At 43.3% G+C, this 19,949-nt stretch overlaps 1 protein-coding gene across 2 annotated transcripts in view; it reads left to right on the top strand.

The window, feature by feature from the left end:
- Tango6 (transport and golgi organization 6 homolog) overlaps positions 1 to 19,949 on the top strand; it is a 188,060-nt gene that overhangs the window by 150,406 nt on the left and 17,705 nt on the right. For both annotated transcript variants that reach the window (XM_008833924.3, XM_029563885.1), the window contains exon 17: positions 2,959 to 3,072. In XM_008833924.3, coding sequence (XP_008832146.1) covers positions 2,959 to 3,072 — 114 coding nt within the window. The remainder of the gene's footprint in view (positions 1 to 2,958; positions 3,073 to 19,949) is intronic.

Genomic DNA, 19,949 nt, shown 5'->3' with positions numbered 1-19,949 from the left:
CAGCTGTCATCTTTCCTTGTGTATGGCTTTCAGAAGTGAATATGGTTTACATGATTCAGCCAGTGAAGAGAGAGCCTTCCACAGTACCATTTATTAGGATAGGGACACTGACCCTCAAATAACACTGAATAGGTTTCTGTCCTATGGGAGAACTTAGAAATGGAGAAAGGAAATATTACACCAATTCATAAATTAGTAAAAACCTTACATCATGTCTGTTATTCACCAAGGCTTTTAGAGGTGGAAGGCAATGTTGAGTCTGTCCTTGGAGTCGGAGGTGAGGGACTAGCCATGGAGGGGCTTGTCCAGACTGAACAGATAAAAGACAGTGGACTTGCATTCTCCCAACTTCTAGTGTTAAGAGGAGGTCTAGTCTATGGTGCCAGCCTGCCAGAAGCAGCATATAAGCAGGGCCTGGGGGCCTGACCTGAGCAGAAGGAGGCTGTGCTGACCTATGATGATATATGCAGGCGTATTATCTTTTCGTATGATATGAAGATCCCGCTGCTCTGAAAACATTGACATGCACAATCATTCTGTATTTTATAGGATATGGTCCTGAAGGCAGAGGTGTTAAGGAAGATTCATAAACCTCTTCTGATCTCAGACCTCTTCCTAATTGTCCTGGATGGCTCCTTGCAGATAGTACTTAAGTCACTAAAAGTCACTAACAGCCTGTAGCAAGCAAAGGGCCATGCCAGCAAGGCTTGTAAGAACACGGTTCTTTCCACCGTACCTTCAAGGTAACATAGGGATTCAAGAATTAACTTTGAAGAGAAAGCCCTTTTCCAAACAGGATGCTTCTGCCTGGATATCCAAATTGTAGAGTTAATGTTGACAGAAAGAGCCAGCCTTACACTGATAGCTGAGGCCTAGGGCATTAGAATAGAGGAGGCAAAGGCAGGCACCAGCAGGGCTCTAAGGAGGAAGCTTGGTCTCCCAGACATGGAAGCATGGGCCCCACACTAAACCTCAAAGGGAACAGGCAAGTGTTTGGGAGCCTCTCTTCTTGACATCGCTCTAGGCTAGCTTCTCATGTTATAAGACCAAATAAGCTGAACTTTCGTGTGACCAGAAAGACTCCAGCCTAGCTCTAACTTGTTTCTCTGACTTCAGTTCCTACCTTGTAAATACTAAGCTTGAAAGTGGAGGTAGCTATTATATTGTTGCCTGTCTGGAGGTGGCCCAAGGAATTCCTCTTAGGACTAAAATACTTCCACCGTTAATGCCAGAGGCATGAAAGCCCCTGTTGGCCGTGGGGTCGGGGGTCCCAGGTGAATGGCAGAAACAGCTTACTGGATCTTATTGAACAACAGTCCCCAGTGAGCTGAACTTTCTCTGGGATTTCCCTTCCCTTTCAAACTGCAAGTTTGTCTAATAGAGTAACTTGACTAGATGCCAGTGCATGGCAGATGCAATTATATTTCAGAACAACTTCTAATCTCTGCCATCACTGATTAATTAGACACTTTGAACTCTGCCCAACTGTTTGAAAGCTGTGAAAAATACAGCCTGCATAGTTAAAATTTCTGCACAAGCCTATTTCCTCATTTGTGCCTGTATTCAGCATTCTTTGAACATAATAAGTATTTATACGTGTTTCCTAATACACGATCTGGCTATTTTCTTATCATGGCTAGAAATCCCTCCACAGTTGGCCAAGAAATACAAGCACACAGTGAAAATCTAATAACAAAACTATATGAGAAACCAATTGAATAATTTAGACATACTTTCAGTTTGTCATTGCTGCGTGTCACACAAAAGTCATTCTTTTTCTTTTTTTTTTTTTTTTTTTTTTTTTGAGACAAGGTCTCCCTTTAGCCCCCTGACCTGGAACTCACTATGTAGACCAGGTTTTTTTGTCTTTTTGAGACAAGGTCTCCCTGTAGCCCCAGCTGTCCTGGAACTCACTATGTAGACCAGGCTGGCCTCGAACTCACAAAGATCTGCCTGCTTCTGCCTCCCAAGTGCTGGGATTAAAGGTGTGTGCCACCACGCCTGGCCCTAATGGTGACTCTTTATTGAAGTTTTAGAATATTTTTGTTCCTACCAGGAGCAGTAGTAGGATAGCTGGTGCAGGGTTTAGTAATTCTCTCTCTCTCTCTCTGGGGGAGGAGGGGTGAGAGACATGCATGTGGAGATCAGAGGATAACTTGCAGGAATCTGTTCTTTCCTTCCACCTTTATGTGGTTTCTGAGGATCAACTGCAGGTCACCAGACTTGCACCTTTACCCATTGAGCCATCTCACCGGCCCATATTTTACGAGTAACTTCTAGTCTTTGTTCCCGACAGAATTGTCTTTGAAAGTAACTGAGTACAAAAAGATCAGTTCCACAAATGAAGAAACCCAGGAAGAGTCTGAAACTGGCAACTGCTGACTTACTAGAGTGTCCACTAGATTTGTAGGGCTGGGGATGAGCATGCTGAAAGAGATACGTTTATGTATTTCTCTATTTCTGTAACCTTGTGTTGAAGCATTCATCAGTGATGCACCCATTTCATGTCAGGCCTTAAACACTGAAGACTCCTTAGCGAAATCTCCATGGTCCTGAGTCCCTAGAATCAGCTGTGCTTTGATCCATCTTTCCTTCCCCTGACATGATGTTCCTAAAGAGGGACATCTAAGAATTTTTCCTAGCTTTAAGGAGATACTTGCATTTGACCTTGACCTTGCCTTTTTTGAAACAGAGGTTTTTTAATATATCTGTGCCCTCACACTCCCTGGTCCCACCCCTGTATTCCAAACCAGATTTTATCCTTTTCCACGAAAGCTTGACTATGCCAAGAACTCTACCACTAGATCTCACCTTCTTAATTGAACATGAGGAAACTAATCCACCCCTTTCTAAGCCAGATTGCTTCTGATGAATGTGTAGTTAAGTGGAACACAGCTGGAAGGATATAGGTAATTGTACAATCCTGATTTTTATTGACTTTTTCCCTCGCCTTCCTAGGTGACAGCCTGCCTGATTGCTGTGGCTAAAACCGACCGTGAGGTTCAGGTACGCAGAGGTGCCATCCACGTGATTGTGCTGCTGCTTCGAGGACTCAGCCAGAAAGCTACTGAGGTAATTCAGTCTCTCCCTGTGTACATCTTCCCTACCTCTGTACTGTTCTTTTACTCAGCCTTCCTTTGACCTGGTCCAACCCAAACCTTTTTCTTAGATGGACTCATGCAAATGAATCCACCAGCAGGGCTTTGGTAGCAAGAAGGTGGTATTACTGGCATTGTCAAAAAGAGTCTCTGTAACACCTTAGAGAAACTGCACAGTAACTGCTGGAGAAAAACCTGAGCACACGTTCACAGACAGAGGCAGGCAATCCTGCCTTCTCTTCTGGTTCCAAGTTGTGCTAGCGTTAGCCCTGCCTCTGAAGCTTGAACTCTGCCGACTGGTCTTCCTGACTCATTTTGTCTGTTCATGCAGCGTTACTGAAGGGCTTTGTTTAAGAGCCTTCCCTTCCACCTCTGAGGTCAATGCGTGAAATTTCTGTTGCTGCATAAATTGCACTTTCTTCCTTCCTCAAGTAGGTTCCTCTCCCCAGTGTATGGCCAGTACAGGAAGAAAATTTATATACCCAACTGTGTACTGAGGATGAGTGACCTCAAAATTAATTTTCTTCTTGATTCTAATAGAAATGCATTCCCCAGTTGACTTCAGATGGAGAATCTGTGTTAATAATTTACTTCCTGGCATCCAGAGGCTCCTCTATGGCTTGCACATCGGTGTTTAACCAAGCCTCCGGGAAGCCATTGTGAGAATGATTGTTCTGTCACACAGAGAGGCTTTATTCCTGAGCGTATTTTACCGTATCAGGTTCCTGATACGTGTTTGTACACGCAGGCGCTCATTAGTTATCCCCTCCCATCCTCAAACAGCCACTTTTTCTCTGTAAATGTCAACTTGTTATATTGTTCAGCTCTGCGGCTAGGCCATTGATTTTTTTTTTTTTTTTTTTTTTTTTTTTTTTTTTTGAGACAGGGTCTCCCTGTAGCCCCAGCTGTCCTGGAACTCACTCTGTAGACCAGGCTGGCCTCTAACTCACAAAGATCCGCCTGCCTCTGCCTCCCAAGTGCTGGGATCAAAGGCGTGCGCCACCACGCCCGGCTAGGCCATTGATTTTACAAATGGCCACTTCCCTGTTGGTCACTGTCAGCTGCCTTGTCCTGAGCCTTGTCCAGGCTGGGGCTTGGACTGAGTGCACATACCTGATATGAACATGTTCCACTACAAGTTATAAAATCTTGACCTCAGTGTCCTCAAGAAGTGAGGATTTGTTTTTCTCAGATCAGAAGAACCACATGTCTGTTAGCAGCTCAGCATCCAAAGGGCCAGTGATTGTATAATCTTGGCCCTTTGTCTCTGGGGCCCCTCGAACTGATTTAGGTGAGTGAGAAAAAAGGTGGGAGTCCTCGGCCCCTTTCTTTTTTTTTTTGCCTTTTTGAGACAGGGTCTCCCTGTAGCCCCAGCTGCCCTGGAACTCACTATGTACACCAGGCTGGCCTCACAGAGATCCACCTGCCTCTGCTAGGATTAAAGGCATGCGCCAGCTACCACACCTAACTCCCTTTCTGTCTTTTTAGGGGAAATTAGAGCAGTTTCCTAGAGCCCCCTCTCAGCTGACTTCCCTCCTATTCATTGACCAGAATGCTCACCTAATTACTCCGCATGTAAGGTGCCCCATAATGTTTTTAGCTGGAAAATCCCTGCTCTGAACAAAATTGAAGTTTAGTTAGAAAGATGGCAGGAAATGGATATGGGGAAGTGACTAATAGGGACCCAAAGGGATGAAAGGGATGAGTCATCTCAGCTGTGGAGGAAGAATTGCTCAGGAACTGGGGATTCTCACCTGGTTTTTTCAGTCACTAATGGAGCTAGGGGACATGTGGAGCCTAACCCAATAATTCATATAATTTTACATCCCAGGCAAAATCGCTGTTATTTATATAAGTTGTTACTGAGGAACTGAGTGAGGAGGATACAGGGATTCTGTACTAAACTTTCCTATTAGTCTAAAATTATTTAACAATAAAAATGTATTAAAAATATAATTTACTGTGGCTGAAGTGATGGCTCAGGAGTTAAGAGTACTGTTCTTGCAGAAGACCTGGGTAATTCTAGTTCCAGAGGATCTGACACCCTCTTCTGACCCCCGTAGGCATTGAGCAACATGGGTGCACTTACACACATGCAGGCATAACACTCACCCATAAAATAAAAATAAAAAATAAATAATTAAAAATTATAAATTAAAACTTGTTTAAGAGAAATCTAAGCTCAGCATGGTATTACATATCTGTAATCCCAGCATTTAGGAAGTGGAAGCAGGAGGATCACGAATTCTGATACAGAACAAGTTTGAGGCCAGCCTGGGCTACATGAGACCCTGTCTCAAAAAAATTAATAAAACAAATCTACAAAACTCTGGGGCTGGCCATGTAGCTCAGTGGTATAGCTTGTGCTTACTATGTCAAAGGCCCTACCTTTGATCTCCATGCTGAGTGTGAGAGTACACACAAGAGAAAGAGAATACATGTGTGTAAAGAGAGAAAACAATTGTCAGCAAAGTGGAAGAAGAAATAGGACTTCTAAAAGCCAGGTGTGGTGTTGTGTACCTGTAATAGCAGCACTCAGGAGGTGAAAGCAGGAGGATCAGGAGTTCAAGGTCACCTTCAACTACATAGCCAAGTTTGAGACTAACCTGGACTACATGAGATCCTGTCTCCATAAAAAGAAGAAAAGAAAAACCAGGAAAGAAACCGTCTCCAGATTTCTGACATTGTATGTAACTAATGAAAGTGGCACTGTTCGCCTCATCAAATAAGGAAATCATCTGTGGCCTCGAAAGATCTTTATCATTTTTCAAAAAAGCTGCGGGACTAGAAAGTGTCTCTCCTATTCTCCAAACCCCCAGTCCACACACACTGAAACTTGGAAATTGTGCTTACTTGGTGACTAACGGAAAGGAAATGGGGCGAGATGAATGTATGACTCCTCTCCCTGCTGCAGCCTTGAGACCAGGTGGGTTAAATCTCGTAATCGTAGGTGTGATTATAATCAGGGCCACCGTAATGAGAAGCGGAGATAACCACAAAACTTTCAAGCTGGGCTTTCTCTTTATTGCGCTGTTTTGCCCCCAGGAACAGCTGAAATGAAAATGCTACTTTGTTGATGAAGTTTTATGTTTTCTGTCTTTCCTGCTAATCACCATCTGGCCAGCTCTGCAGTGCCAAAAGATAATACTCTTTTGGCAAACCCTCTGTTGCTTGTGGATGTGCCGGCCAAGGACCTCTGCAGTCATGGCAGCTGGAAAGGGAGGTAGAGGAGGAAGATTCGGGTTAAGAGGGAAGACATCACTGCCTCTACTCATGAGTTTTTATCTCATTTCCATTTGAAAGTAACCAGAGTTCGCCAACGTGTGGTAGCGCATACCTTTAGTCCTTTAGTCCCAGCACTGGGCACCAAAAAAATTTTAAAAAGCAATCTAAGTTTTGTTGTAGTCAACACAAAATCTACATGTTCTTCCTGGGGAAAAAAAAAATTGCCTCTGCTTAACTTTGTTTTAGTCATGGGACCATATCTGTTTGTTGTATACCATGACGCTTAGTTAACAAGTGGAAAGAAACCCTCTTTAAACTCACCTACCTTACCCCAGCTGAAAAATAAATTAACTAGGAATACTGAGGAGACATGGCATGTTCAAACCTGCGCTTTGCATTGGTCTCGGAGTTAAGAATAGGCCTTCTTAACACAGAAAAAAATGAACTAAGCAACAGGATAAAGAGATGGTATGTAACTACCGTGCTCTCCCTAAGGTTGGTCTTTCCAATAACTCATTTAGTCTATGTATTATGAATGTTAACGTTCATAAATTTATTTTAAAAACAATAATTGTGGTGCACACCTTTAATTCCAGCACTCAGGAGGCAGAGGCAGATGGACTCTACAAGCTCAAGGCCAGCCTAGTCTACATAGCAAGTTCCAGGCCAGCTGGGGCTACAGGGAGACCCTATCTCAAAAAGACCAAAAAAAAAAAAACCCAATAATTAGCAGTGGCAGAGTACTGGCCTATGAAACTGGCACTCCTTCAGATACCATCCACAGTCTGGAGTTAATACAGTGAGCAACTGCCACAGAGCCCTAGATAGGGAGGAGAAGCAGGCGGATTCTTAAGAAGGGTCTGCTTAGAAGACAGATGACATACATAGTGAGTTCCTGTTTTCTTGACTTTCAAGGTAGGGACAAGTTACAGATTTGGCAAGGCATGCAGTACCAATAGGAGCCTTAGGAAAGGAATCAGTCTTATTTGCCTAGGAACCAGAAGGTGGAATCTGGTGAAAGTACAGCTGCTAGAGCGAGATAGGCCATCCCAGAAGGAAAAGATCCAGAGAGCATTACGAAGTCCTGTCTGGCTCACCTCTGAACCAACTTCAACAATTGCTGACCCAGTAAAACAAGAACAGGGACCTGGAGAGATGGCTAGGTGGATAAGAGCAGTCGCTGTGTGAGAATGAGGGCTGCAGTTCAATCTTGCGTCCATGTAAAAAGCCCAGCATGGTAGCAATGTGTAACTGTAATCCCAGCACTAGAGAGTAGGGAGCCTAAGACAGGATGTCTGGGGCCTCCTGGCACCCAGCCTAGCTCAAGGTTCAGTAAGAGACCCTGCCTCAAAGGACTAGGCAGAGAGTGATAGAGCAGGACACTCAGTGTCCTCCTCTGGCCTCTGTCCATGTGCACAGGTGTATGAATCTGCACACAACACACATATAACATAGTGACGCGTATACACACACAGGGTAGTATGTAACCTAGCATGCCCAAGGCCCCAGGTTCAATCCCTAGGGCTGCAAAAGACAAAAGGGAAAAAAAAAACCCAAACACACTCATTAGAAAACAGAATCCAGAGTTTCCATAATTTCACATTTGTAATACCCAAAATACCAATATAATGTTTATACAGTATATATAAAGCAAGGAAAATGGAACATACTCTCAGGAGAAAAGAAAAACAGCCCCAAGATAATCCTGACATTGGAACTATTAAGCATGGTTTTTTTGCTTTTGTTTTTAATATTTTATTTATTATTTTTATGTGTATGGGTCTATTGCTTGCATGCATGTAAGCATACCCGTGTCGTGCAGTACAAATACTCTAATTATCATCAGCAAAGGAAAGGAAAACCATTCCTGCAAATGATATAAAGGAAAAGCTCGGAAGGGAAATAGAAAAAGTGAAGTAGACATTCTAGAACCAAAAACTATGTTTTCTGAATTTTTTTTTTTTAATCAATGGACTGAATTAAAAGCAGAAAGGAAGGCTAGGCATGGTGCTACATGCCTTTAATCCCAGCACTCAGGGCACAGAGGAGGGCAGATCTCTGTGACCAGCCTGGTCTACATAATGATTTCCAGGCCAGCCAGAGCTACATAGTGAGACTGTGTCTAAAAATAAATAAAAGTAAATAAGAGCAGAAAGAAGACAACTAAGAAAAGAATAAATAAATTTGAAGAAAACGATAGAAATTATCTAATGTGAAAAACGGAATTTTTTAAGGCTTTTTTTTTTTTTTGTCTTTTTGAGAAGACAGGGTCTCCCTGTAGCCCCAGCTATCCTGGAACTCACTATGTAGACCAGGCTGGGCTTGAACTCACAGAGATCCACCTGTCTCTGCCTCCTGAGTGCTGGGATTAAAGGCATGCACTACCATGCCCAGCCGTTAAGGCATATTTTAAAAGTAAATGATTGGGGCTGGTTAAGAGCACTGACAAAAAGAAAAAAGAGAGAGAGAAAAAAAGAATAATCTATTCTGTAGTCTCTCTAGTGGGAGATCAGTAGTAGATTTTAGAATTCATTCTTTTTGTTTGTTTTTTTGTTTTTTTGAAGCAGGGTCTCCCTGTAGCCCCAGCTGTCCTGGAATTCACTATGTAGACCAGTCTGGCCTTGAACTCAGAGAGATCCCCTGCCTCTGCCTCCCAAGTGCTGGGACTACAGGCATGTGCCACCATGCCCGGCTTAGAATTCATTCTTTTAAGATAATAAAAACCACAGTGCAATGCTACAGCACATGTGTGAAGGTCAGAGGACAACTTTCAGGAGTCAGTTTTCTTCTTCCACCATGTAGGTCCTGGAGGCTAGATTTAGGTTGTCAGTCTTTTTTAAAAAAATATTTTATTATTTTTATTTTATGTGTATGAATGTATTATCTGCATGTATGTAAGTGCACCCAAGTCATGCAATACCTGCAGAGGACAGAAGAAGGTGTCAGATCCCCTGGAACTGGAGTTACAGACAGTTGTTAACTGCCATGTGGGTGCTGGGACTCAAACCCCGGACTGCTCCAAGAATAGCCAGTGCTCTTAACCACTGAGCCATCTCTCCAGCCCCTCAGGCAAGTGTCTTTACCTGCTGAGCTGTCTTGCCTGCCTGAAAAAATAATCTCAGGGACTGGAGAGATGGCTTAGCATTTAAGAGCACAGGTTGCTCTTGCAGAGGGCCAGGGTTTGATTCCCAGCACCCACATGGCGGCTAACAACTCTCCATTAACTCCAGTTCCAGGGGATCTAATACCTTCTAATCACCTCATGCACTGCACGACATGCATGCACTTATACACATATAGGCAATACACTAATACACATAAATAAAATATTTTTTAAAAAAATAATCAGGCCGGGTGTGGTGGCACATGCCTTTAGTCCCAGCACTCGGGAGGCAGAGGCAGGCAGATCTCTGTGAGTTCAAGGCCGGCCTGGTCTACATAGTGAGTTCCAGGACAGCTGGGGCTACAGGGAGACCCTGTCTCAAAAAAAATAAATAAATAAAGACAAAAAAATAAATAAATAAAATAAATAAATAATCTCAATAGCAGGTCATTTTTTCCAAAAATAAAGCAAGCCTGACACTTCTACAGGGCTGAGTTTAGTTTTAGTTAGGAATTTGATGCCTGAGTCACATTCTGAGCTAGACCCAGGCCTTTTACTTACAGTGACTTTTAAGTTCAGTATTAGACTATTTTGTTGGGTTTTGTTTTTGTTGTTTGGTTGGTTGGTTGGTTGGTTGGTTGGTTGGTTGGTTGGCTAGCTGACTGGTTTAGTTGTTTGAGATAGGATCCCACGTGTTACAGGCTGACCTAGAACTCACTATATAGCTGAGGATGACCTTCAAGGCCTGATCCTTCTGCTTCTGCCTCCCAATTGCTGGAATTACAGGTGTGGGCCATAATGCAGCTTTTGTTTCTGGAGAAAGGGTCTCTATGAGACCCATGCTAGCCTTGAGCTCATGATCTTCTGCTTGGTCTCAGAAGGCTGGGATCTAATGCCACCGTGTCTGGTATCCAGTGTTGGACTCTGATGATAGAAGCCCCATCCTCTTAACATTTCTACAGTTGGAAGGCATGAGTGTCTGTGATAAAAGCAGGCATTTAATAAGCATTTAGCTTTTGTTAAACATTGTTCATAGTGTTGCTGGAGATTCAGCATTAGGGGGACTTAAAAGTAGTATTGTAAGTTTCTCAGTTGTCACTCCAGACATTTCCCTCATTGCTTACTCTTTAATTTTTTTTCTCCCTTTGAGACAGGGTTTTACTATGTAGCCCTGGTTAGCCTAGACCTTGCTATGTAAGACCAGGCTGGCCTCAACTTCACAGATATGGCTCTGCCTCCCAATCGCTAGGATTAAAGGCATACCACACCCAGACATTTTACTGTTTTGAGGTTTTTTTCTTATTTTATTTTGTTTTGTTTTGTTTTTATTTGGGGTGGGTAGACATATATGTGTGGTATATGCACATGTGTTTAAGGATCATATGTATTGGGTGTCTTCCTTAATTGTTCTCCATTTTTTAATTTGGAACTCATTGATTCAGCTAGACTGGTTGGCCAGTGAGCTACAGACATCCGCCTGCCTCTGCATCCCCACCCCATACACAAAACAGTGCTTGGCTTTCTTCTGTGTGTGCTGGGGATCTGAACTCAGGTCCTCACGTTTGCACTGCAGGCACTTTACCCACTGAGCCATCTCCCCAGCAAACAGTGTTCTGCTTTGTAATCACAGACGGTGCTTATGGTTCACACAAGATTGAGTGCCTGTGTCCCAAGTTCACCCTGTGCCTGTCTGTCAAGGCCAGGTAGGAACTAGGGTATGGCACTCAATCTGTGACACAGACAAAAGGCAAGTCATAAGTGAACACACAGATTGAATGGAAAATTCCTTTCCTTTTATTGGTTTGGTCTTATCCTGAAAGTTATTTTGAGAGCATTTGGTGTGTTTTGTAATGTGGGCACAGTAAATAGACGAGTATCCTTCCCAGAATGACTTCCACAGATTGTTCTTTTTAACACACAGAAGGCTCCATGTGAGGAGCAATAAAAGGAACATTTCTCTACAACTGACTGGGGTCCAGGTAATACACCTTCCTCTGTAACCCCTGAAAAATTGGATGGGGGAGCAGAAGCGAAGCAAAGGAACATTTCCCCTTCCTGGGAGCTATAACCTGTGGACCAAGGGAGCATCCTATTATCAGCCTTACAACTGGCCAGGGTGTGGTCACAGGAGTTAATTTCATCTGAATTCACCTTTGTTGTCTAATATTGTTGGGATTTTGCAAATTTTTTAATTGTCTGCCACCAACACATCACACACGCACAACCCTTTCGTCACACATTCTCAGGCATTCTAATTGCCATTGTCCTATTCCAGTCATCAAAGGAAAAAATCCTTTCAGGTCTTATGATAGTTTCCCATGGCTACCATAACAGAGCACCACAAACTGGGTGTAATAAAGCAACAGAAATTTACAGTTTCACATTTCTGGAGGCTAGAAGACCCAAATCAAGGTGTTCAAGGGCCACGCTCCCCTTAAAACTCATATGGAAATCCTCCTTGCCTGCCCCTCCCCCCCCCCAGCTTCTGGTGATCAGTCTATAATCTCCAGTGCATTATTGACCTGTAGATGCGGCATTTTGTCCCTGTCTATGCCTGACATTGTCTTTCAAGGGCACCAGGACACCACCAGTCATGTTGGACTGGGGCCTATATTTGTACTTTTCTCTTTGTTATTGACAGAATACCCGACAAGAAACAATTTAAGGGAGGAGGAGTTTATTTCATCTTCTAGTTCAAGGGGATAAAGTGTATCATGGAAGGAAGTCATGACAGCAAGCACTTGAGATGGCTGGTCGCACATCTGCATTCAAGAAACAGAAAGCCCACAGTTAAGGTGAATCTTCTCACCTCAATTAACCTAATCTAGGTAATCCCTCACAGGCAGGCCCAGAGGCTAGCCTATCTAGATAATCCCTCATACATGTGCCCAGAGGCTAGCCTATCTAGATAATCCCTCATACATGTGCCCAGAGGCTAACTTAATCTAGGTAACCCCTCACAAGTGTGCCCAGAGGCTAACCTAATCTAAGTTATCCCTCATCCCTCACAGGCAGGCCCAGAGGCTAACCTAATCTAAGTTGTCCTTCACAGGCAAGCCCAGAGGCTAACCTAATCTAGGTTGTCCCTCACAGGCAGGCCCAGAGGCTAACCTAATCTAGGTAATCCCTCACAGGCAGGCCCAGAGGCTAACCTAATCTAGGTAATCCCTCACAGGCAGGCCCAGAGGCTAACCTAATCTAGGTAATCCCTCATAAGCAGGCCCAGAGGCTTGTCTCTTAGGTGATAGTAGATCCTAAGAGACAATCAATATTAATATCACAAGTTGTCAATCAATATTAACATCACAGAGCCCACCCTATGGCATTATGGCATTATCTTAGGCAGGTGTATCTTCATGACAATAACCCTATTTCTGGACAAGGTCACATTCTGAGGTCCTGGGTGCTAGGACTTCAGTTCTTTTTCAGGATATGGAAGCACCAAGGCCATGTGAGTCCGTAGTCCCCCTTTATGCTAGTTCTTCCTCATCTCTTCCTTATTACAGCATCTTGAGAACAGCCTGTTCTGTGGTGTCTCTGTTTCTCCTTCTCCTCCTCCTTCCCCTCCCTCCACCCTCACCCCCCCTTCTAGCCTCAGGAAAACAAGAGGAACAGTGTTTCTGACATGTATACCTTAAAAGAATCAGTTCTGGCACTTGAATAGAGAAAACAGTGAAGGACTCAGGAATAATTTTTTGAACTGCTACACAATTTGGTACAAGTTCTGGTCTGTGCAAATTCCTAAACCCTCTAAGCCTCATTTTCACATCTAGTGTATCTGCGTGACAGAAGTGCCAAGAGGAATGTGGTATTGCCTACGTGATTCTCTGAAGACTTTAAAGCATTGTCAGTGTAAAAGACGGCACTGAAAATGACTACTTCTGATCACTATTGTCACTGTTACTATTACCACAGGCTCTCAACTCTGACCCCAGTCCATATATTTGCTGTTTTGTTTAGGGGTTTTTGTTGTTGTTGTTGTTGTTGTTGTTTTATAATTTGGTTCTTTCTCTTTCTTTCTCTCTTTGTTTCCGTCTTCTTTCTTCCTTCTTTGAGACAGTCTCATGTAGCTCAGGCTGGCCTCAAATTTGCTTTGTATCCAAGGATGACTTTGACCCTCCTTCCTTGATCTCGCAAATGGCTAGTATTACAGGTGTGCACCACCACACGTGGTCTCTGTGGTGCTGGGAATAGAATCTAGGGCCTTTGGCATGCTAAGCAAGTGCTTTGCCAACTCAGCTATGTCTCTAGTCCTTTCCTTTTCCTATTCTTTCTTTCTCACCCCACCTCTGCCCAAGGCTGAGGATCCAACTCTAGGCCTAACTGATTCCAGGCAAGCATTCTGCCACTGAGATGTCACACCCTCAGCCCCTTGAATGATTTTTTTTAAACCTACCCAAATAATTTCACATTGATCAATCAGATTATACCTGTATGGATGAATAGGAAACTAACTTGATGGCTAAAACTTTTTAAAATTAAGTTTATTTGGGCCTAGAGAGATGGCTCAGCAGTTAAGAGCACTGACTGCTCTTGCAGAGGTCCTAGATTCGGTTCCCAGCACCCACATGACAGCCAATAATTGTCCATAACTCCAGTTCCAGAGGAATCCAACACCCCTTCTGACTGAGGGCATTGCACAACATGGGTATACTTACACACATGCAGACAAGATGCTCAGACACATAAAATAAAAATAATAAATTAATAAAGGTTAAATTTATTTTAACTGATGCATAAAAACATAAAAATTATACATGCTAATAGGATAACATGTCCTACTTCAGTACATGTATACATGGCTTGCTGACCTTCTGACTAAGATCAAGCATAATATCCATACATGTATACATTAGTATGTTTAAATCAGGTCTAGATCTTTTGGTGCCTTACATTTTATTGGGCCAGGCTCTCGTCGTGTCACCTGGATCATCTCAAAGTTTGGAAGCTAGACTTTATTACTTGGAATTCAGTCTTAAACCTCTTCTCAAGGAGCTGACAGCTCCATCTCTCCACATCAGAGGCTCTACTAGGACAAGGCATAAGAACCTTAGATACTCCATAGTTATTGAACCAAGGGGAGTTAGGCGCTTAAATATATTATTAATCTCAGCTGATTCTTTCAGGAGCTCTGGGAGTGGGTAGTGTTATGCCCATTTTCCAAATGACTAAACTCACTAAGGTGAAGCAAATTGCATTAGACCATACCACTACTAAGTGGTAGTGCTGGGTTTTAAACCAGACCATCTGACCTAAAAGCCTGTGCTCTCCTGCCTCCACTGCTGCCTATTTATTAGATGGCCAATATTTAAAGAAAGAGCACAAAAATAGTCTTTGTGTGTATGGTGTGTATATGTGTGTTTGCACATATGTGGGAGTACGTGTGTAAACAGGTATACATACAGTGTTTCCATGTGCATGTAGAGGCCTGAAGTTGACCCTAAGTGCTTTTTCTCAAATACTGTTTATTGAAGCAGGGTCCCAAGCAGAACCCAGAGCTCACTGATTCTAACTAATCTAGCTGACCAGCTTACACCAGGGATCCTGTCTCTGCCTCCAGAGTGCTAGGATTATAGGTGGCCAACATGCCTGCCTGGATTCATGTGGGTGCTAGGGATATGAACTCCTGTCCTCACTCTGGCCAGCTAGCACTTTTGACATTTAGATCTCCCCACCTCCCTAAAACATTACTCTAAAGCAAACAATTGTACTAGTGATGAGTGAAAATGTACAACAGTCACAGGTTTAATTTCCCACACTGACTGTATTTAAGGTGACTTCTGGTCAACTGCCTAGAGATCCAAAAGTGATGACATTCTTTTGACTTCTCTGTGGTAAATTGTCAGAAGGATGTGATGACTTTTTCCACCCGTGTGTATCTAGAAGCTTGTCTTACTCTGTTTTGTCTCAAGACTGACTTAATTTGCTGTCTCTTACTTCCAAGGAGCCAGCCAGACCAGAGGCTCAACTTCTCAAACGCTTGTTCCCACACATTAAAACTGAGCATTTGCTGGATATGCTGGTATACACCTTTGATCCTAGCATTAGAGGCAAAGGCAGATGGATCTCTGTGAGATTGAGGCCAGACTACATAGTGAGCTCTGGTCCAGCTAGGGCTACAGGGAAGACCCTGTCTCAAAAAAAACCCAAACCAAACCAAACAAACAAACAAAAACCCTGAGCATTTAGTCATCAGTGAATGCCTGTTTTCTCCAAAGATCTCTATCATCTGTCAAACCAAGATGTATATATAGGATCACAATTGAGAAATCATACTTTCATTCCCTTGAGTTAAAGAGGTTTAAAACTACATGACCCTGGAGATTTCAAGAGCATCTTTCAGGGCATATTTGTCCCAGGATCTGAACCAGGAGTCTGAGAGAGCAGGGCTGATGAGTACAGGAGGGAAACTGTGCCAGGCCAGGGACAGCTACAACCTGAGGGAAGTTGGTGAGCTAGAGAAAGGCCAGCACAGGACCAACCAGATGGGGACAGTCATTTACAAGGCCACTGGTTCTGATCCAGAAGGAGGTCAAATGGTTGTTTACCATCTTTATTAGCAACATAATTTTTATTTGCACACAATTTCTTAAGTTGATATAATTCACATAGCATAAAATTCACCCTTTTAAAATGTAAAAACCAGTATTTTTAGTATAGTCATAAGACATGCGACCATCACTATTATCCAGTTCCAGAACACTTTCATCATCACAAAAATAAAGCCTCACATCTAGACTGGGGTCACTGTGTAGCACACAATGAACTCCTAATCCCCCTGCCTCTACCTCGTGTGCGGGGGATTACAGGCATGTATCACCGTGCCCAGCTTAGTTTGTTAATTAATTAATTAATCATCCAAATTAGGGTACTGTGAGAGTGAAAAGAGATGCTGGTAGTAAAGATACTAGAATATTGGGTAAGAATATACTATCCTGGGCAAATCAGAACCGTGACTCCAGGACTCGGCTGCATCCCAGCATCAGATCTTTTGTAGTGGTTGCTGTGTCAGTCCTTTTTGTTCTCTTGGTACCATTTTTTAATCCCCTTAATATCATTTTAATGTGATTTCAGGAGAGATACATGCTTTCTGAAGGTGACCCACATTCTCTGTCGATGGACAAAGTAGACATGAAAGAGAAGTCTGACTGTTCTCAGAGCTCATTTAGATTAAAGCAGTAGAGATCTAGGATGAATTAGCTGAGGCAAAAGGAACTTTTTAGCCTATTGCATCAAATAAAAAGTGCTGAGCAATCATGAGGTAGTGATGGGGCCAAGAGTCGGACTCAGAACTGGAAGCTGACTTGCTCAGCTCTGTGTGCTTCTCTTGCTTTGGGCTTCACCCCCTTGCACCAGAGTCCAGCTTTCTTCCTAAGGAAGCAGTGTCACACCTGACTGTGGCCCACTGGAACAACTGGCCAGTGTATGGTACTGATACATCTGGTACACTCAGATTCCTTTTCTGGCCCTAAATGCAGACATTGCTGTGAGGAGACTTGATGTTCCAACTAAGATTGCATGTTCACCCCAGATCTGCTGGCTTGCCTGGACTAGGTCGGGCATGGGATTGCTGATCTGTGTAAAATCATATGTAAGCACCACCATAGCCATTTGTGAGAGGTCAGTACCGAGGACTAGAGTGTAGTTCTGTAGACAGGGACAAATCTATATAATGTCTGTGGATTTGAGAAGTGAAGCTGGGAGGATTATGATTCAGTACTTAGTGCTACTGTTGAATTGTAAATGTTCAGCCTCTTTTAGTGATGATACTCAAGTGACAGTTTGGAAGCCCTAACATGGAAAGCTGCTCCCTTTCCGCCTCATCTGCATCGATATTAACATAGTCTGCATATCTTAGACCTTGGTTTGGCTCCTCTGGTGCATCAGACCTAGGGAGACCAGTTTCTATAGAATGGCTTTCTCCTTAGCCTTTTCATTCTGACCTAAAAGAACCAAGAAGAGTCTCTCATTCACACATTTAAAGCTGCAGAATTTTTGGATGTGAGAAGTAGCAGAGACCTTAGGGAAACATTTAACGATATATAACAAAAATGTCCAATATGGTATGGTGGCACAGGCCTTAATCCCAGCACTCCGGAGGCAAAGGCAGGCGAATCTCTGAGCTCAAGGCCAGCCTGGTCTACAAAGTGAGATTCAGGCCGGCCAGGGCCACATAGTAAGAGTCTGTCTGTCTCAAAAGAAAAGAAAAGAAAAAAATTTTTTGTTGGTATACTGACCTCATAAGTTGCTCCTTTGGAATAAGGTCTTCATGGTCAAATAAGTTAGGAGAGTACTGCAGACAACTAGTATTCCCTCCTGGAGATTCAGCACGCTAGCCTGTTAAGGAGTCTGAGAAGCCCTGTAGTAGAGAAACTAACAGTTTCCTAAATTCATTTACCAAGGAGCCTTTTTGCCATCATAAACATTCAAGTAATAATGTTCCATGGAACATACTTTGGGAAAGAATCCAGGCATCTTATTTTATGAATGAAGAAACTAAAAAGCTCATGAAGAGACTGTGGTTATAATTTTCCAAAGTTAAAGCCAGGAAGAATTAGCAGTCATTTCCAGCTGTTGCTGGCGACTTACATTGGCCACATGCTGATGAAAGTATAGTGTTAATTCTCTTGTTCATCTGGAACAAGGTTTGTCATACTATCCAGGGTACTGTCGGTAACATCATTAAGGTGAGCCGGTGTACAACTTCAGAACTAGGTTTGGGCTTAGAGAGATGGCTCAGTGGTAAAGTGCTTGCTGCTCAAGAAAGAGAACCTGGGTTTGAATCCCCCACAATGCCCTTAATCTCTGAGCCATCTCTCCAGCCCATATGCATAGCAGGACTGACTGTCTGTGATCCCAGTGCTCCTACAGGAAATGGAGGCAGAGACAGGAGAATCCCAGAAAGCTTGTGGGGGAGCTAGCCTGACAGCAAAAAACATCAGCAAAAAGCTAGAGAGACCCAATTTCAAAAAGATAGGAAGGCAAGGGCCAACACCAACATTGTCTTCTGACCTCTGCACTGCATTCACACACAGTGCTCACACACACATACTAGAATAAAGTTTGCAAAAATATATCAGCTCCCTTTCTGTAAGTCCACGTGATGAACTTTTATTAGGCTGGCCTCCAACTCACAAAAATCCTCCTGTCTCTGCCTCCCAAGTGCTGGGATTAGAGGCGTGCACCATCGTGCCTGGCAGATATGTATTTTTTTTATGTGTTTGAGTATATTGCTTATGTCTGTGTAAGTGCACTGCCTGTGTTGTACAATGCCCTCAGAGGTCAGAATTGGGCTTTGGATCCCCTGGAACTGGAGTTACAGATGGTTGTTAGCTGCCATGTGTGTGCTGGGAATCAAACCTGGGTCCTCTGCAAGAACAGCCAGTACTCTTAACCTCTGAGCCATCTCTCCAACCCAAGATATGTTTTTTGTTTGTTTGTTTTGGTTTTGGTTTTGTTTTGTTTTTGTTTTTTTTTTGCCTATTTTGAGACAGGGTCTCCCTGTAGCCCCAGCTGTCCTAGAACTCACTAAGTAGACTAAGCTGGCCTCAAACTCAGAGATCTGCCTGCCTCTGCCTCCCAAGTGCTGGGATTAAAGGTTATGCTCCACCACGCCCAGCAAGATATGTATTTTTTAAATTTTTTTACTTTTAATTATGTGATGTCTGTGTGCCTGTATGTGGATATGTACATATGAGTACAGGTGTCCTCAGAAGCCAGCTAGAGGTGCTAGATCCCCATGGAGCTGGAGTGACAGGCAGTTATGAGCCACCTACATGGGTTCTGGGAATCGAACTCAGGTCCTCTGTAAGAGCAGTACACGCTCTTAACCACTGAGCTATCTCTCCAGCCCTAAGATACGAATTTTAACATGTAACTATATGTCAGGTTGCCCTTGTCTATAGAATCACATGGGTGGGGCAGCTATGAATACAAATTGATTTAGATGTCAGACGCACCAGGAATGGCACCAAGTAGCCTGATTTTTGAGACAGGGTGGTTTGCTAAAATTCCAAACAAATCAAGACATCTCTCCATGTACATAGTATTTCATTCTCAAAAAAAATTCAGTGTGTATTAAAACTACCCAAAACATTTTTACTAAGTGTTTACAGTAGCATTCAGATATGAGTGCTTTCTGTGAATTAAATTCAGTCCTCGTAGTAATCTTGTTTAGGTGTGACTTCATAACCTGTTTTAAAATGCAGACACTGAGACAAGGAAGATGTGTGACTTTTCCCACACCTGTTCAGTGGCAGAGCAGTGGGGCTTTAGAACGCATCCTCAGCCTTCTCTGCCCCTGAAAGACTCAGAACCTGCGTCACCTGAATATTCCCTATGCAGAGCTTGGCTGGCAGAAGGCTGTCTGAGGTCCTGTTTGGTATCCAGAGGGAATCCACAGCAGACCCCTCTCTACGGCATAGTTACTGTCTGCCCAGGAGCATGACAGAAGAATGGTCGGATGGTATTCAGGTCAGCCTTGGGCCCAGGTGATGGCCAGGGCCTGCCAACAACTCTTCAGA

Source organism: Nannospalax galili, unplaced genomic scaffold (assembly GCF_000622305.1).
Source record: "Nannospalax galili isolate Female #2095 unplaced genomic scaffold, S.galili_v1.0 scaffold410, whole genome shotgun sequence".
NCBI lineage: Eukaryota > Metazoa > Chordata > Mammalia > Rodentia > Spalacidae > Nannospalax > Nannospalax galili.
Note: the sequence above shows the minus strand (reverse complement) of the source record. Positions and strands in the feature narration are given on the sequence as shown.